The sequence below is a fragment of the Musca domestica genome, unplaced genomic scaffold (genome assembly GCF_030504385.1).
Source record: "Musca domestica strain aabys unplaced genomic scaffold, Musca_domestica.polishedcontigs.V.1.1 1, whole genome shotgun sequence".
In the NCBI taxonomy this organism is placed as follows: Eukaryota; Metazoa; Arthropoda; class Insecta; order Diptera; family Muscidae; genus Musca; species Musca domestica.
Genome location: NW_026712114.1, coordinates 3,142,865 through 3,161,167, shown reverse-complemented (window position 1 = coordinate 3,161,167; position 18,303 = coordinate 3,142,865). Strand labels below are relative to the sequence as shown.

Genomic DNA, 18,303 nt, shown 5'->3' with positions numbered 1-18,303 from the left:
CTTCGCCCAATTTACATTTTATTGTGCACCAAACGTCTAATATTTGTCCAAATGGGATGAAATTTAGAACTTACGACCGAATTGACTCTAGAAGCAAGTACGTCAAATTTGGAGAAGATCGGCTCAGATGTAGCTATAGCTCCCACATATATTGTTCATCTGATTTGTTATATTTGTTACCCACAGCCGTAATATGCACTCGGTAACAACTATATTTAGGGAAATATATCAAATACAGCTCTGAAATATCTTTGCCAAATTCTATCGAGATCGATTCAGATTTGGATATAGCTCCCATATATATCAAATGGACAATACAAGTCGGAATTTAAAAGATACAAATGCTTCGGCATATTTAGTCTTTTGAACTTTAAATTATAATTATAATCATAGGGTGTATGATTGAATTCTCCCATAAACACTTTTAATTGTTATATGGAGCTCTACTAAATAAGCAAAGTGGTGTAGGGTATCATAAAGTCGGCCCCGCCCGACTTTAAGACTTTCTTTGCTGGTTTTCTAACCTGCTGCTCTTAAAAATTCACCCTTTTATAAATGTACTATAAAGAATTTTTAGAAAATGTATATGTGTATAAAAATATTTTATTTTTAAGAACATTTCAAAATTTCTAAAACTATAGAACTAAAACTTTTAAATCTATAAAAAATTTGTACTCATTTTAATTAGAAATCAGGATCAATAGCTTTAATAGCATCGCCATAGCGATTTTTCAAAATCACTTTGAAAACTTCTTTAACATGTTCAATACACTCCTCACTGGCGTGGACCTACAATAAAATAAAAGAAATTACCAGAATTATTAAAATTTTAAAAAATTCCAGAGCTTAAGACCTACCAAAACACTGGGCAACAGGGTTCTATCAAGGAAACTGGAAACATTCATGTGAAGACCCTTTTTGTAAATGATCTGGCCGTTTTCGACCTTCTCAACATATTTCTCCACGGCATCGTCGATTTCACGCATTAATTCGTTTTTAACTTGGGCGAAACAATCGGGATCAATGAGGTTCTGAGGGGAAAAATGATTTAATATTAAATAATAATGAATGTGGTTTCAAACCTACAGCTTCATCGCCAATCAGCAACTCAGCGACTCTGTGTCTCTGCGGTGTTATGGCCAAGACGGCTGGCAAAATTATGGCACAAATTAAAACCGTTTGATATTTCATATTGATGTTTAGGCAAATGCTACGGGTTTTACACTGAAATTACTCTTTCAAAACTGGAAATTTATATGAACCCCAAAATTAATGGAGCCTAAATTCGCTCTATTGTTAAACAATAAAAATATCAAAAAACCCCATTCATCAAAACATGAGTTCAAATATTTGTAAATGTTTGAAGCATTTTATATATCATGGGAACCCATTTTACCCCCTATTAAAATTCTAATTGGAACAGTTCAAATAATGTCTTTAGAAAAGGCGATTGGTGCTGAAATGTGTTTTTAGTTGAGTGAACTGTAATCTATGACTTCCGGTATATGTGAAACCATATTTCCAAATTATTTGAATTTTTTAATTATATAAAAATAATTACAAAAAAAAAGAAAAAAATATAATACAATAGTTAACAAAAGTTAAGTACATAAAAATATACAGATGGTTAAATCAAAATAAATTTTAATACTTTATAATGTGCGACAATCAATATTTAACAAGTAAAAATCAGCTAAGTTCAGACGGGACGAACTTTTTATACCCTCCACCATTAGGAAGGAACTTGAAATATTTCAAAAAAAAAAAAAAAAAAAAAAAAAAAAAAAAAACATTCTGTCGAAAAATATCGCTCAAATAAAAACCTTTCTAAGGGGGTGCATGGTGCTGGATAAGTAATTTTCTCTCATAGGCTTCAGTACCGATTCCGAACTTCAAATATGACATTTGAAACAATTCCTATGAATAATGTCGGTATTAGATGATATTTAATACCGAATAAAGGACAATTTTCCGTCCAAGGTTGCAGTACCCATTACGAAATACGAAATTTGACGCAATTCCGGTGAAAATGTTGCGAAAATCGTCAAAGTACCGAATATATCGGGGTAGCGTTATATGGTTGCCATACTAAAACGTAGACCTATATAGTTAATTCTCTTCCAGGGGATAAAGCATTCACAAGGAACCACTTGTGTGGAATTTCAGACAATTCAATGAAGATGTGGCTAAAATCATTAAAATACCGAATATCGGGAGGTATCGTATATATATAGGGCTGTACGATATTATGGTCCTATATAAAAACTTCCTTTTCAGGGTAAAGTACTCACAATGAACTTCTTGTGTAAAATTTCTGACAATTCCATTAACATATGTGCATAAAATCATCAAAATACCGACCTACATAGACAATTCTCTTTCAGGGGTTAAAGCGATCATACACATAGAACCCCTTGTGTTGAATTTCAGACAATGCCATTGAAAAATATGGCTAAAATCATCAAAATACCGAAAATCGGGGGGGTACCGTTATATGGGGGCCATTCCACATCGTGGACCGATGCAGCCAATCTTCGAACTTAACCTGCCTGCACACAAAAGACTGCACAGATCAGTTAATATCTTAATTCGTTTTGACTCCAGCGTGATTACAACAGACGGACTGACAGAGATACGCACAGACGGACGGACAGGGCTTAATCGTCTTAGAATTTTTCGCTGATCAAGGATATACACTATGTTGCGTCTAAAATTATTATTTCGATGAGTTACAAACGGAATGACGAACTTAATATACCTTCCATACTATGTATGGTGGAGGGTATAAAAATCTATCCAATTAGGACCGATATTACATATATGGTGGACAATAACCATAATATCGAAAATATATAAAAATCTGAGCCGATGCCGGATATAGCATCAAATTTTAGAATAAGTTTAGATTTGTTCGAATTGGTCACCTTTGGCACGAATTGTGGCCTTCAAACAGCCAATGAAACCGTCAACGCTGCCCGAATGTTGCTCTGCGGTATTTTCGCCCATTCCCGGCGAAGCGCTTGCCTGAGGTGATCGACACTTTGGTATTTTTAGTGCCAACCATGCATTCCAAAATACTCCAGACACAATAGTCCAACGGATTGGATTCCGGAGATTTTGGTGGCCATTGTACGTTGGAAATGAAGCGAGGAACTTTATTTTGTAACCATTCTTGGGTGGCGCGTGCTGAGTGCATGGTGCTGAGTCCCGGTTGGAATGTCCAAGATCTGCGGCCAAATTGCTTGCTTTAATGCACCCTCCAGAATATTTGCGCGATAATATTCGGCATTTATTCTGATGCCACGGTTGATGAAGACAGGCGACCATCGGCTGTTATGGCGGCCCACACCATCACTATGGCGGGCGCTTGAGCTCTGGTGGCCAACCGAATGTGCACATTTTCGGCTGACCTCTTTGTCAAATAAACACGATCATTTTGTTAGTTTACTAACTGCTGAACAACGAATATTTTCTCATTTGAGAAACCCAAATTTGGCAGTTCACCACTTTCGGCCAAGCCAAGCAACTATTTAGCTCTTTTGAGTCTATTTTCTTTCTGTTGCGGTGTAAGTTCTTGCACTTTTTGGAATTTCAATGGCATTACCCCGAACTCATTTTTCAATATTTGCCGAATGGAATATTGCGATATGTTCAGGTCAAGAGCCATTCTTCGGCCACTGCGAACCTTTTCTTTTTCGAACCTTTTCTGCTGATATTGCTGTTTTCTTCCGGCCACTTCCTTGACGTCGGGCTACGCGACCAGTATCACGGTAACGAGCGATAGTACGAGACACAAAAGATTAATTCACATTTAAATGCTGGAGTGCTCTAACGATTGCCACTTTTCGGTTTCTAGCCAAATATAAAGAAATTACACTATCACACTTAAATTCTATCAGGAAAAACTTTTTTTCTGGAAAATTCTCACCAAAATACTTTTGTACGTGTTTAAACAATATAATAAGCTGTCACTGGAATCATTTTAACAGCTGTCGGACGAGTGACTTAGAAATGACAGCAGTCTAAAGTTGTTTGCAGTTTTTTCATCTCACCCTTTATATGGGAGCAATATCTAAATTTGAACCGATTCTCACCAAATTCAATAGGGTTCGGACTTATGCAAAACAAATATTGTTTAGAAATCTCCATCGGATAATAAATGCGACCAACATTTTGTTCACAATTATACATGGACAGACGGACGGACAGATAGACTGACGGACTAACATGCATAAATCGATTCAGAAAGTGATTCTATGAAGATGCTCAAAAGTAGCTATTGGTCTATCTCGCTTACTTCTCCATGTTACAGCCAAATGCACAAAGACAAAATACCCTTACCACTATGTGATGTAGGGTCTAAATATCAATATAGGTCTACGTTTTGCTACAGTCCTTATTAAGAAATACTTCCTGATTTTACTTACAGCCATAGTTTGACGGCCATATTTTCCAATTAAATGGCCTGAAAATTAGTCTTTGAATTTCTTCGGGGATAAAAAATTAATTCCGACAGATGATGTTTTATTTGACTTACATGAAGAATATTTTGATCGAAGTCACAGTTTACATTTCACGTTCGCAAAACCTTTTGTCTGATGCTACAAATTTTAGTCATCTAAGTCGATTAATTCTAAAGGTAATCAATCTACCTTATACTGAACAAGTAAAAAAGCTGTATGTTCGGCCAAGCCGAACTTTGAATACCCTCCATTATTTGGGACGAATTTGACAATTCTCAAAAACAGTAAAATCCGTTAAAAATTCTGTTTTCTGCCTTAGGCTGTAGCATCCATTACGAACTTCAAATACCAAATTTGATACTATTCCGATGGAAAATGTCGCTAAAATCATGAAAATACCGAATATCGGGAAGTGCAGTTATATGGGGGCTATACCAAAACGTGGACATACATGACCCTTTTTCAATACCAAAAGTCCTGCAGACATAACATACATTTGAGCAAAATTTTATCAATCTACTTCAATTCGTTCGGAAGCTAGAGTGATTTCCACAGACGGACGGCCATCGCTAAATCGACATAGAATTTTATGATGATCAAAAATATATGTACTTTGTGGGTCTAAAATGTGTATTTCGAGGTGTTACAAACGGAATGACAAACTTAATGTACCCTTCCATACGATGGTGGAGGGTATAAAAATGCTGCCAGGACTTTAAAACACTGCTGATATATCGATTTTGTGTCGTGGAATGATATTTGACACAAAATTAAAAATTAAATTAAAAATTGGGATATTTACAGGATGTCTACACAATTTCCAGGTTGCTAAAAACATGAAATGAAAAATCACTTCCCATCCGCCACACTTGTTGCAGAAAGGTCTTGAGAACCACAATTTTTGAAAATTTATTTCAGCTGTTATTATTTTTTAAAAATAGGGATCAATGGTTCTAATAAATCTGCCATAACGTCTCTTCATAATCACTCTGAAAACATCCCTCACTTTTTGTATACATTCTTCGCTTGCATTGACCTAAAATACCAAATAAATAAAATAATTATTTTTCATAAATCTCTTAAAATAATTTAAGTTTAGGTGGGTAATTTAGCACTTACAACAGATTTTGGCAGCAGAGTTTTATAAATAAATCGCGTGACATTTAAGCGAACTCCCTTTCTGTAAATAATTCCACCATTTTCAACTCGGTCAATATATGTGTCAATGGCATCATCAAGTTGCCGCATAAACTCAGCTTTCACCTGATCGAAACACTCACGATCGACATATTTCTGTATTGAAACAATGAACAGGAAAATTAATTATCTATTTTAATATTAAATGTACTTTGAAGAACTTACAGTTTCCTCTTTAATTATTGCTTCCGAAAGCTCATGCTTCTCGGGGGTAAGTTCAGCATTAACCACAGCCGCCGACACAAATATGGCAAAAATGAAAATTATTTCGTATTTCATGTTGTCGTTTGGAAATACTGCACTTAAATGTGCTCCTGAACATGACGTATATATACTAGTCGCCATACTGTTTTCGAACATTATATTTAGAGCTAGCAAATGCAATCCTCTTGTCTTTCAAAGAAAATAAAAACATCAATGCAAATATTTGGAAATTCATATGACATCATTCAGTGAATAACATGTTATGATCGGAAATGAAAAACATATTGAATAAGTAGCTAAATTTAGTTATATAGAACTTATGCATTCCTTCGTGAGAATACGTTTAAATCAATAGATCAGTCAAATGAAGCGGTCACTAATATTATAGTTATGTGACAAATATTAAACAAATAAAAGCCAGCTTCCATATCGTCTTAGAGTCATGTGGGCCGACTTTATAATACCCTACACCACTTTGCTAATTTAGTAGAGCTCCACGTAACAATTAAAAGTTTTTATGGGAGAATTCAACCACATACGCCATGATTATAATTATAATTTCATGTTCAAAAGACTAAATATGCCGAAGCATTTGTATCTTTTAAATTTGGACTTGTATTGCCCATTTGATATATATAGGAGCTATATCCAAATCTGAACCGATCTTGATAAAATTTGGCAAAGATATTTATGAGCTGTGTTTCATATATTTCCCTGAATATCGTTGTTAGAGAGCGCATATTACGGCTGCGGAAGACAAATATAACAAATCGGATGAACAATATATATGGGAGCTATAGCTATATCTGAACCGATCTTCACCAAATTTGACATACTAGCTTCTAGACTCAATTTGGCTGTAAGTGCCAAATTCCATCCCATTTGGACAAATATTAGAGGTTTGGTGCACAATAAAAGGTAAATTGGACGAAGTTATATATGGGAGATATATCCAAATCCGAACCGATCTCGATAAAATTTAGCAAAGGTATTTCTGAGCTGTATTTGATAGATTTCCCCAAAAATTGTTGTTGCAGAGTGCATATTACGGCTTCAGAGGACTAAAATAACAAATCGGATGAACAATATATATTGGAGCTATAGCTATATCTGAACCGATTTCGATCAAATTTTGGCATACTTATTTTCAGATATAATTTGTTTGTATGTGCAAAATTCCTTACTATTCAGGCTGATATTACACAATTGGTGCACAATAAAAGGCAAATCGTACGAATTATATATGGGAGCTATATCTAAATTTTTACCGATTATTTCCAATTTCAATAGAGTTCGTCCTTGGGCCAAACAAATGTCTTGTGCATAATTTCATATTAATCGGATAATAAATGCGACCTGCATTTTATTCACAAGAATACATGGACAGACGGACTGACATGCATAAATCAACTCAGAAAGTGATTCTATAGAGATCCTCAAAAGTAACTATGGGTCTATATCGCTTCCTTGTCCATGTTACAAACAAATGCACAAATACATAATACCCTTACCACTATGTGGTTTAGGATATAAACATTAAGTTAGCCGGGCCAGTATTTTAATAACCTCCCCCCTTGGGTAAGGGAAACATTTTTATATAAAAGTATCTGAATTCAAATGTGTTCCACTTTAAGCACAAATATCAGTAAGACCGTTTGGATAGTGCTTTTAAACTTTTCAAAATAACCATAAAGAGGGTAAGGCCAAATTCTTAGACAAATCCGTGGAAAAATGTGTCAAAAATCATCAATACCTTGAGGTACCATTATGTGGGAGCTATTTGAAAACGTGGAACTATACATAATATGTTCTGCCACAGGATGTAGAATCCATTACGAACTGCAAATACCAATTGTTGGACAAATCCGTGGAAAAATGTGACAAAAATCATCAACATACCGAATATCGAAAGAGGCTATACCAAAGAGTGTTCCGATATATCTCATTTTCAATAACTACCATCCTAGACGCAATAAATATTAATCTGCCAAATTTTGAAGCTCTACGTCAAGTAATGTGGGCTGTATCGTGATTTCCACAGACATACAGACGGATATCGTTAAAACGACTTAGAAATTTATTCTGATCATGAATATATACTTTATGGGGTCTTCGATGAATATTTAGGGATGTTACAAACGGAATGACAAAGTTAATGTACCCTCCTTTCCAAGGTGGAGAGTATAAAAATATTTTCGCTAAATTTAGCAATTGCAATTTTTTTCTCATTTTTATAGCCTCCACCATAGTATGGATGGTATATTAAGTTTGTCATTCAGTTTGTAACACCTCTAAATATGCATTTTAGACCCCACAAAGTATATATATTCTTGATCAGCATATTCTTGAACAGCATTCTATGTCGATTTAGAGATGTCCGTTCGTCTGTGGAAATCACACTAATTCCGAACGAAATGAAGAAAGTTGATAAAATTTTACTCAAATATATATTATGGTATAGCCCCCCATATAACAATACCTCCCGATATTCGGTATTTTGATGATTTTAGCGACATTATTCACCGGAATTGTTTCAAATTTAGTATTTGAAGTTCGTAATGGATACTACATTGGTATTACCCCCATGATACTTTCCCATATTCGGTATTTTTATGATTTTAGATACATTATAAACATAATTTTTTTCAAGTATCGCATTTTAGTATTCTAATGGCTTATGACAAAAGTTGCCTATGCAGGTCCACGCCGTTGTATAAACTCTAATATAATGGCTACATTCGGTATTTTTAAGATTTTAACAGAATTTTTAACGGATTTTATTTTTTTTTGAAAATTTCCAAATTCGTACCAAATGGTAGAGGGTATTCAAAGTTCGTTCCGATCGAACTTACAGTTTTTTTTTTACTTGTTTTTACTATTAGGTTCTTGCGTCAATTTTTTCCAAGGATTTTATATTGTCTTGACCATATACAAAGGCACCCAACATTTGGAGAGAAAAAATGCAGAAGATCCTGAGATTCGAAGTATAAGTCATAGAAGATTCAAAAAGTTCAAAATATTTTAAATCGGGAGGTACTCTTATACGGAGTGATTCGGTTGGAAATCGGTGACTGGCTGGCCTTAAAATACCGAAAATCAGGAAAATTTTGCCAAATGTGTCAGCGCAGTTAAGGTCAGAATAGAACCCTATTGCTTTTGGAGATGATCGCAAAATATTTAGGATTTAAAATGGACCAAAAAAAAAATTCCTGATTTTGCAGGTCGAAATCAATCGAAGAGGAAGTTAGCATGGGGCTAGAGATAAAGGCTGGGCAGAAGCCTTCTAATTTTAATGGTCATCGGGTAATATTTAGTGGTTGGACCATATGTGTTAAATAAAAGTCAAAATTTCCATTAAACTGCAAATATTTTTATTCCCGGTGAAATAACAATTAGACGAACAGGTCAACTCTGACCGTTACGTAGATGCCGATAGTAAATATATCGGATGTATATAGGGAAATATATACAATGTATATAGAGACAGGAAGGGGATGTTAGTTAGAATGCTTATATCTTCAGAAAGGCTGGAGCGATTTTGACAAGTTTTGTAAATTTAGAAAGCCCTCTAAACATAAAAGTATAAAATCCAAAAAAAATCGCATAAAAGAGGCCTATAATGATGTAATTAGGGATTTTGTAGTATTTTGTGACATTTTTTTTATTTTATTTATCGCATGCGATTTTTTTCAATTTGACGTATAATATTGAATTGTACATTTTGTAATAATTTTTCACCTTACAAGACAGTTTGGGGTTATTATATACAGGGTTGCCCATATTCGACGGACCCATCTGGCAACGCCATAACTTTTGACAGAGATGTCACATCGCTTAATGACATACCGCGTTTGAAGCGTCAGTCCAAGCAGATTTTTACCATAAACCAATACACGCCACGCGAGCGCTCTGAAATAGTTGAAATCTACAAGAAGTCAATTGTGAAAACTCAACGTGCTTTTAAAACCTTAAAAAATGTGAGAAGTGCGCCTTCTAAGAACACCATTAAGCGTTTATATGAAAAATTTTCGACTGGTAAGGCTCTTTCTAATCCGAAGAGGCCATATAAAAGTCAACCAAGGCGATCGGCCGAGAATATCGCTGCCGTACGAGCCAGTGTTGAGAGGTCCCCAAGAACATCACAAAAACGCCGTTCTCAGCAGTTGGGCATGCCTCGGTCCATTTTACAACGGATTATTCGCATTGATTTGCATTTGTTCCCGTACAAAATTCAATTGACGCAAAGAATTTTGCCTGCGGACAAGCCTCGTCGATTGGAATGGGCCCAAAGGTCCGTCGAATATGGGCAACCCTGTACAGATTGCAATTATCCTCACGAAAAAGGGGAGGGTTAGGCTCAGAAGATGTTCACAATATATTTTGGGGTTGAAATGGACCAACAACTAAAAGTGTTCCTGATTTTGCAGCCGTTTTAAAGTTAACAAATTGAATCCAAAGGAAATCTAGCATGAAGTTAAAGTTTAGGGCAGAGGGTAGAATGGACAACTACTTTCGTGTGTAAAAATACCAACATTACTTGCAGGCGATATCCAAAATACACAAAAGGTGAACTTCTGGCTTTTTTATGCTGATTTCGTTGATGAATAAAGCCAAATATCGTAGACAAGCAAATCATATAGATGAGTTTAAATTTGATGATACAGAGGGGCCTCTTGCTTTTGGAGTTGATCGCAAATTATTTGGGGGTTCAAATGAATCAAAAACAGAAAAAATTTCCTGCTCACACAATTGAAGAGAGTTAAGAATAGGAAAGAATTCTAACATTTTGGATACTCATTGTAAAATGGACCACAACAACTAACAGCACGATGGAGTGCGTAAATATTGTGCAAATGTCCCTGGTCAAAATGCTAAGGGAAATATCTGGGCAGTGCTCCATGACATAATTTCAAAAGCGAAATATTCCAAAACGGATTCGGACATAAGGGGGCTTCCAACATATTGTAGTGTTATAGGGTATTACATGGTCGGCCCTGCACGACTATAGCCTTTGCTTACTTGTTTTTAAATTTCGTATAATTTTTTTCTCCTCACAAAAATATTTGAAGCTTCCCACCCACCACACTTGATATTTTCTTCTATTTTTTATAAACTTTCTGCCAAGAGATTTTTCGGACTACAATTTTTGAAAATTTATTTCAGTTGTTCTTATTTTTTTAAAAATATGGATCAATGGTTTTAATAAATCGGCCATAACGTCTCTTAAGGATCACTTTGAAAACATCCTTAACCTTTTGTATGCATTCTTTGCTTGCATTGACCTACAAGAAAAAGAAACAGACAAATTATAATTATTTTGACAACGACATACATGTATGTCATACATGTCAATTCAACGATATACATGTATGTACATAATTTACCACTTACAACAGATTTTTTCAACAGGGTTTTCTGAATAAATCGGTTGACATTTAGACGAATTCCTTTCTTGTAAACAATTCCACCATTTTCAACTCGTTCAATGTACTTGTCAATGACTTCAATGAGTTCTCGCATAAACTCATCTTTCACCTGATCGAAACACTCACGATCGACATAGTTCTACAATAAAATAATTAACAGGAATTTTCATTATTGTAAAATTAATATTAAATGTCCTTTGACCAACTTACAGCTTCCTCTCTAATTACTGATTCCGCAAGAAGATGCTTCTCGGGCGTTAGATCAGCATTAACCACCGCTGCCGACACAAAGATGACAAAAATGAAAATCGCTTCGTATTTCATGTTGTCGTTTGGAGATACTGACTGCACTTAAATGAATTTCCGAACATGACGTATATATACTATTCGCCATACCATTATCGAACATTATTTTTTTGCATGAGCAAATGCAATCCTATTGTTTTCCCGAAAAGAAAAGAGAAAACATCAATGCAAATATTTGGAAATTCGTATGACATCATTCAGTGAATAACATGTTATGATCTGAAATGAAAAACATATTGAATAAGCAGCTAAATTTAGTTTGATCCAAGTCATGCAGACATAACCACACTTAGGTTATTTACCTGAAAACTAAGTAACCACAGATATCAAAGAAATAAACAGATGCTATAGTCTCGTAAAGCCTCCAGTGCTTTGCGTAGAGCTAGATCTTGCATTTGTTAAGCATAAGACATTTCCTGTTTCTCTTCCTTGATCAAAGAAAGGTAGCCATAACCAAATCTGCGAAAATTAGAACGAATTTTATTCTTTTCTCGAATTTGAGCGGAAGTACTATGGTACTATGGTGCCCGCGATATTTGGTATTTTGATGATTTTAGCCATATTTTTCAATGGAATAATCTGAAAATCCACACAAGGAGTTCTCTCTGAGTACTTTACCCCCTGGGAGGGAATTGTCTATATATTTTAGTATATAACGCTACCCCGAGATAATCGGTATTTCCAGGATTTTTTGCGACATTATTCATTAGAATTGTGTCAAATTTGGTATTTGAAAATCGGAATCGTTACTACAACCTATGACAAAAAATTACTTATCCAGGACCAGGTCTTCGTATAAGCAAGGTTTTCATTTGAGCCCCATTTTTCTACGTTTTTTTTTGTTTTTTGAGTTTCTTCCGAATGGCGGAGAGTATAAAATGTTTGACCGGGCCGAACTTGTTTCTACTCAAATTGTAGTACTTGTTTCTACTCAAATTTACTCTTAGATCAAACTTGAACTCTATTTCGAGTGATTCCCACAACACAAACAAAAGAGTACAAAACAACCACTCTTCGAGCAATAACGCTCGCGAGCAAGTTTCACACCCGAATGAGAAGGAACAAATCTGCGCTCTGGATATAAGAACATATTCCATCATATCTGCAAATTTAATTCAAAAAATAGAAAATTTGAATTCAAACACTAGTGATGTGGTCTTAATGGTAAAGAAAATATAAACTTGTTTCATAAGTAAACCAGTAAAGAAAGTCTTAAAGTCGGGCGGGGCCGACTTTATGATACCCTGAACCATTTTGCTAATTTAGTAGAGCTCCACATAACAATTGAAAGTTTTTATGGGAAAATTCAATCATACACGCTATGATTATAATTATAATTAAAAGTTCAAAAGACTAAATATGCCGAAGTATTTGCATATTTTAAATTCGGACTTGTATTGCCCATTTGTTATATATGGGAGTTACATCCAAATCTGAACCGATCTTGAAGCTGTGTGCAACAAATATAACAAATCGGATGAATAATATATATGGGAGCTATAGCTATATCTGAACCGATCTTCACCAAATTTGACATACTAGCTTCTAGACTTAATTCCGTCGTATGTGCCAAATTTTTTGGGCAAATATTACACGTTTGGTGCACAATAAAAGGTAAATCGGACGAAGTTATATATGGGAGATATATTCAAATCCGAACCGATCTCGTAAAAATTTAGCAAAGATATTTCTGAGCTGTATTTGATATATTTTCCCCAAATATTGTTGTTACAGAGTGCATAATACGGCTGCGGAGGAATAAAATAACAAATCGGGCGAACAATATATATGGGAGCTGTAGCTATATCTGAACCGATTTCGATCAAATTTGGCATACTTATTTTCAGGCATAATTTGGTTGTATATCCATAATAATTTGTCGAAGTGTTGCAAATTGTTGGACCAAAACAAGCCCACACCACAAAGGCTATACCAAGTGGAAACGTTTTTGATGCCTCCCTTGCCAAAATTCTAATATTCTCCAGCATGGAAGAAATCAATTATAAATAATTTTTTCCAAAATTTTCTTAAAAAGTACTTTACCTCCATTTCGGAGGTCCCAGAGACAAAATAATGGTTATACCCTCAGCTATATGGCAACTGAGGAAACAACGGTTTAAGACTAAAGGTATCTTCGGTAAAGATAATGCCAACCTTGCTTTCCAAAATGCTCCAGACAAAATAGTCCAACGGATTGGTATCCGGAGATTTTGGTGGCCATTGTGCGCTGGAAATGAAGCGAGGCCAAGGCTCTAATACACCCTCCAGAATATTTTCACGATAATATTCGTAATTTATTCTGATGCAACGGTCGATTAATACGAGCGGAGAGCGACCATCGGCTGTTATGGTGGCCCACACCGTCACCATGGCTGGCGCTTGAGTTCTGGTGGCCAACGGAAAGCGCACATTTTCAGCTGACCTCTTTGGCATGTAAGCGCGATAATTTTGTTTGTTTACAAACTGCTGGACAACGAATGTTTTCTTATCGGAGAGAACCAAAATCGGCAGTTCACCTCTTTCGGCCAAGCGAAGCAACTCTTTAGGTCTTTTGAGTCTATTTTCTTTCTCTTGCGGTGTAAATTCTTGCACTTTTTAGAATTTCAAAGACTTTACCCCGATCTCATTTTTCAATATTTGTCGAATGAAATATTAAGATATGTTAAGCTTGAGAGCCATTTTTCGGCCACTGCGACACGGGTTTGGATCAATTCGCTTCTTTACGTCGGCCTATGCTTAAATGCTGGAGTGCCCTAACGATAGCCACTTGTGGTTTTCCAGCCAAATATAAAGAAATCACACAATCACGCTTGAATTCCATCACGAAAAACTTTTTTTCTAAAAAATTCTCACCAAAATGCTTTTGTACACTTGTAAACACTATAATGAGCTGTCTCTGGAATATCGGAATAACAGCTATCGGAAGAGTGGCTTAGAAATGACAGCAGTCTGAAGTTGGTTTCAGTTTTTCCATCTCACCCTTTATACCTTCTGTAGCCGTATTGCTGAGGGTATAAATACGATTTATTCCTTTAACATATTAAGACGTCGATAAGGGGTGCCAATTTGCTGTTATAAGATGTTCAACCTTATAAGAACATAATTGAAAAACAAGTAAAAAAGCTGTAAGTTCGGCCGTGCCGAACTTCAAACACCAAATTTGAAACAATTCCGGTAAATAATGTCGCTAAAATCATCAAAATACCGAATATAGGGTGGTGCCGTTATATGGGGGGCTATACGAACATGTGGACTTGCACAGACAATTTTCTGTCTCATGCTGCAGTATTCATTACAAACTACAAATACCAAATTTGAAACATTTCAAGTGAATAATGTCGCTTAAATCATCAAAATACCGAATATCGGGAGGTAGCGTTTTATGGGGGCTATATGAAAACGTGGACCTACATGGCCCATTTGCGAACGTAACCTGCCTACTGGCAAAATAAACATGTGCAAAATTTTAGCCTTCTATCTCAATTCGTTCGAAAGATAGCGTGATTACAACAGACAGACGGACATGGCCAAATCGTTTTAGAATTTTACGCATTATTTCGATGAGTTACAAACGGAATGACAAAATGAATATACCCTCCATAGTATGGCGGAGGGTATAATAAGAGTAACTGAGTAACTGAAAAAACTTAAAATAACACATAATTTTATTCTAAAGTGTCCCAACAATTCTTCTTTATTAATATAAAAATAATTTACGCGATATCGACCATTGTCTCCAAAAAATGCAAATTTCATCAGAATTATTTTTTTTTTTTTTTTCAAAATAAAAAAAAACTCGTCTTTAAGGACAATTTATGCCCACTCCCTAAAATGATTTGACAAACAAATGGTTTCTTTGGCAAGAAAATCGATTTCTGAATCTCTATGCCTCTTGGGTAATCCACCCGACATAGACTTGCCAAACTAAGTGAAAGGCAACCACTTGTCACTCACTGGAGACGGTAATGTGTTCGAACAGGTGTTTTTATTATTTTTCTCCTCCTACTCCAATTTTGCTTTTATTTGGGTATCATGTCTATGGAAAATTCGTAGTCACTATTTAATAACGATGTATTGTTAAAATTATTTAAACACCTGAAAATAATAACAAATTCGCAAAAAAATAAAAAACAATCTGAATAAACCACATATGTTACCTTTTTCAAATTTGTTTGTCACTTTCTAGGTTTTGTATCTATTTGCTCTTTATTTATTATTAATCTACACTTTAATTTAAAAACATTAAATTCATTCATTCTTTTAATTTCAACTTTTATTTATTTAAAATTTTTTGTTTTATTTAATTGAAGGTTGTAAAACCACCTGGCTGGCAGTGCTGCAACGGTCATGTTCTCTGCAATAATTGCCGCAGTCGCTCAGAAAAATGTCCAGTTTGTCGGGTGCCATTGGGACCACGGGGTAGATGTTTGCTGTCGGATAAGTTATTTACATTGCTGGCGGATAGTTTTCCCTGTGATGGAGGTAAAGTATACACTCTGGAAAAAAAATCGATTTGGTATATGAATAACACTCAAATTGGAGAGCTACGAAAGGAAATAATTGGGGGGATATATATATATATATATATATATATATATATATATATATATATATATATATATATATATATATATATATATATATATATATATATATATATATATATATATATATATATATATACAAGTAAAAAAGCTGTAAGTTCGGCCGGGACGAACTTTGAATACCCGCCAACATTTGGTACAAATTTGGCAATTTTCAAAAAAAAAAAAATAAATAAAATAAAATCCGTTAAAAATCCTATTAAAATCTTAAAAATACCAAATGAAGTCGTATATTAGGGTCTATACGACGACGTGGACTAGCATAGACGACTTTTGTCATAAGCTATTACAAAATTCAAATGCGAAACTTGAAGAAAAATTGTTTATAATGTAGCTAAAATCATCAAAACACCTAATATAGGGAGGAACCATGGGGGTTATAAAACGTGGACCTGCAAAGACAAATTCCTGGCATAGGCTGCAGTATCCATTACGAACTTTAAATGCGAAATTTGAAACAATTCCGGTAAATATTGTCCCTAAAATCATCAAAATACCGAATATTGGAGGGTACCGTTATATGGGGGCTATACGAAGTCGTGGACCTACATGGCTAATTTTCTGCCTTAGGCTGTAGTATCCATTACGAACTTCAAGTACCAAATTTGAAACAATTCCGGTGCATAATGTCGCTAAAATCATCAAAATATCGAATATCGGGAGGTACCGTCATATGGGGGCTATACGAAGACCTACATGATCCATTTTCTGTCTAAGGCTGTAGTATCCATTACGAACTTCAAATACTAAATTTGAAATAGTTCCGGTGAATAATGTCTCTAAAATCATCAAAATACCCAATACCGGGAGGTACCGTTATATGGAGGCTATACGAAGACGTGGATCCACATGGCCCATTTTCTGTTTTATGCTGTAGCATCTGTTACGAACTTCAAATACCAAATTTTAAACAATTCCGATAAATAATGTCGCTAAAATCTTCAAAATACCGCATATCGGGAGGTACCGTTATATGGTGGCGAAGACGTGGACCTACGTGGCCCATTTTCAATACCAAAAGTCCTGCAGACATAATACACATTTGAGTAAAATTTTATCAACCTACTTCATTTCGTTCGGAAGCTAGAGTGATTTCCACAGACCGACAGACGGACGGACATAGAATTTTTTTTCTAAATCGACATAGAATTTTATGCTGATCAAGAATATATATACTTTGTGGGGTCTAAAATGTATATTTCGAGGTGTTACAAATGGAATGACAAACTTAATATACCCTCTATACTATTGTGGAGGATATAAAACCACTTTAGTTGAGTTTATTTTATAAATATGAGTATTTTTAATGGATTTTTCTGCGGCCTTTTTTCGAGTTGATGCATGAAAGTAACATAAAACTCCGTTTTATACAGAAGCGGTAAAAGAAAGAAATATTCCACATACGATTACATTATAAATCTCAGAATAGGTCAAATATCTAGGCTTACATTCAGCAGAGACCCCATTTTTAAAACATTCCAGCTCTATTCGTTCATTTAGTGCTTTTCGTACAGTGATAGTACACATTTCAAAAATTAACTGCATATCTCAATTCCAGATACCAATAGAGACCTCAATATCAAATGAGATGATTCCAGCTCTATTCCTTCACCAAAAACCAAATTTAGTACCATGAAGTACTTTTCGTACAAATATAGGACGCATTTCCAAACTACCGTCAAATCTCGAGCACAGATACCATCAGAAATCTAAATATCAAATCTCAGAATTTCAACTCTCTCCCTTCTCTCAGTACTAAATTTAGTACCATTTGGTACTTGTTGTACAAATATAGTACACATTTCTAAAACCATCTCTAGATCTCAATCTTAGATACCAACAGAGACCTGAATATTCAATTTCAGGGTTTCAGTTCTATCCCTTCACCCAATACCAATTGTAGTATCATTTCGTACTTTTCGTACAAATAAAGTACACATTTCCACAATCACTTCCATATGTCTAGGCAACACGTGAACAGCGACCCTAATGCCAAATTTCAGATTTCAAGTACTATGTGTTCATCCGAAGGTAAATTGTACCAAACGTAGTACTATTTGGTGCTTTTCGTGCACTTTTAGTGTACATTTCTAAAACGACCTC

The 18,303-nt window shown here is 35.0% G+C and overlaps 4 protein-coding genes across 5 annotated transcripts in view; 1 reads left to right on the top strand and 3 right to left on the bottom strand.

The window, feature by feature from the left end:
- LOC101893009 (uncharacterized) overlaps nt 1-18,303 on the top strand; it is an 85,770-nt gene that overhangs the window by 60,403 nt on the left and 7,064 nt on the right. For both annotated transcript variants that reach the window (XM_059132137.1, XM_005180017.4), the window contains one exon: nt 15,907-16,078. In XM_059132137.1, coding sequence (XP_058988120.1) covers nt 15,907-16,078 — 172 coding nt within the window. The remainder of the gene's footprint in view (nt 1-15,906; nt 16,079-18,303) is intronic.
- Nucleotides 637-1,235, bottom strand: LOC109612003 (uncharacterized). The gene is made up of 3 exons (XM_020035548.2): nt 1,087-1,235; nt 858-1,031; nt 637-789 (listed from the first exon to the last, which is right to left on the bottom strand). The coding sequence occupies exons 1-3, from the start codon at nt 1,189-1,191 to the stop codon at nt 685-687; spliced, it is 384 nt and encodes a 127-aa protein (XP_019891107.1). The 5' UTR covers nt 1,192-1,235; the 3' UTR covers nt 637-684.
- LOC101892661 (uncharacterized) lies at nt 5,343-5,956 on the bottom strand. The gene is made up of 3 exons (XM_005180015.4): nt 5,826-5,956; nt 5,583-5,756; nt 5,343-5,499 (listed from the first exon to the last, which is right to left on the bottom strand). Exons 1-3 carry the CDS (start codon nt 5,937-5,939, stop codon nt 5,395-5,397), a joined length of 393 nt encoding a protein of 130 aa, XP_005180072.1. The 5' UTR covers nt 5,940-5,956; the 3' UTR covers nt 5,343-5,394.
- On the bottom strand, nt 10,974-11,655 carry LOC101892839 (uncharacterized). The gene is made up of 3 exons (XM_005180016.4): nt 11,501-11,655; nt 11,256-11,429; nt 10,974-11,146 (listed from the first exon to the last, which is right to left on the bottom strand). The coding sequence occupies exons 1-3, from the start codon at nt 11,612-11,614 to the stop codon at nt 11,042-11,044; spliced, it is 393 nt and encodes a 130-aa protein (XP_005180073.1). The 5' UTR covers nt 11,615-11,655; the 3' UTR covers nt 10,974-11,041.

Bases quoted from the DNA above. Each gene is read 5' to 3' on its own strand.
- LOC101892839 (XM_005180016.4), bottom strand. From the start codon at position 11,614: ATGAAATACGAAGCGATTTTCATTTTTGTCATCTTTGTGTCGGCAGCG. The intron at 11,430-11,500 runs GTAAGTTGGTCA...ATTTTATTGTAG, and splicing joins CAGTAATTAGAGAGGAAGCT to AACTATGTCGATCGTGAGTG. The intron at 11,147-11,255 runs GTAAGTGGTAAA...TTTTTCTTGTAG, and splicing joins CCCTGTTGAAAAAATCTGTT to GTCAATGCAAGCAAAGAATG.
- LOC109612003 (XM_020035548.2), bottom strand. From the start codon at position 1,191: ATGAAATATCAAACGGTTTTAATTTGTGCCATAATTTTGCCAGCCGTC. The intron at 1,032-1,086 runs GTAGGTTTGAAA...TTTTCCCCTCAG, and splicing joins TGCTGATTGGCGATGAAGCT to AACCTCATTGATCCCGATTG. The intron at 790-857 runs GTAGGTCTTAAG...ATTTTATTGTAG, and splicing joins CCCTGTTGCCCAGTGTTTTG to GTCCACGCCAGTGAGGAGTG.
- LOC101892661 (XM_005180015.4), bottom strand. From the start codon at position 5,939: ATGAAATACGAAATAATTTTCATTTTTGCCATATTTGTGTCGGCGGCT. The intron at 5,757-5,825 runs GTAAGTTCTTCA...GTTTCAATACAG, and splicing joins CAATAATTAAAGAGGAAACT to AAATATGTCGATCGTGAGTG. The intron at 5,500-5,582 runs GTAAGTGCTAAA...TTGGTATTTTAG, and splicing joins CTCTGCTGCCAAAATCTGTT to GTCAATGCAAGCGAAGAATG.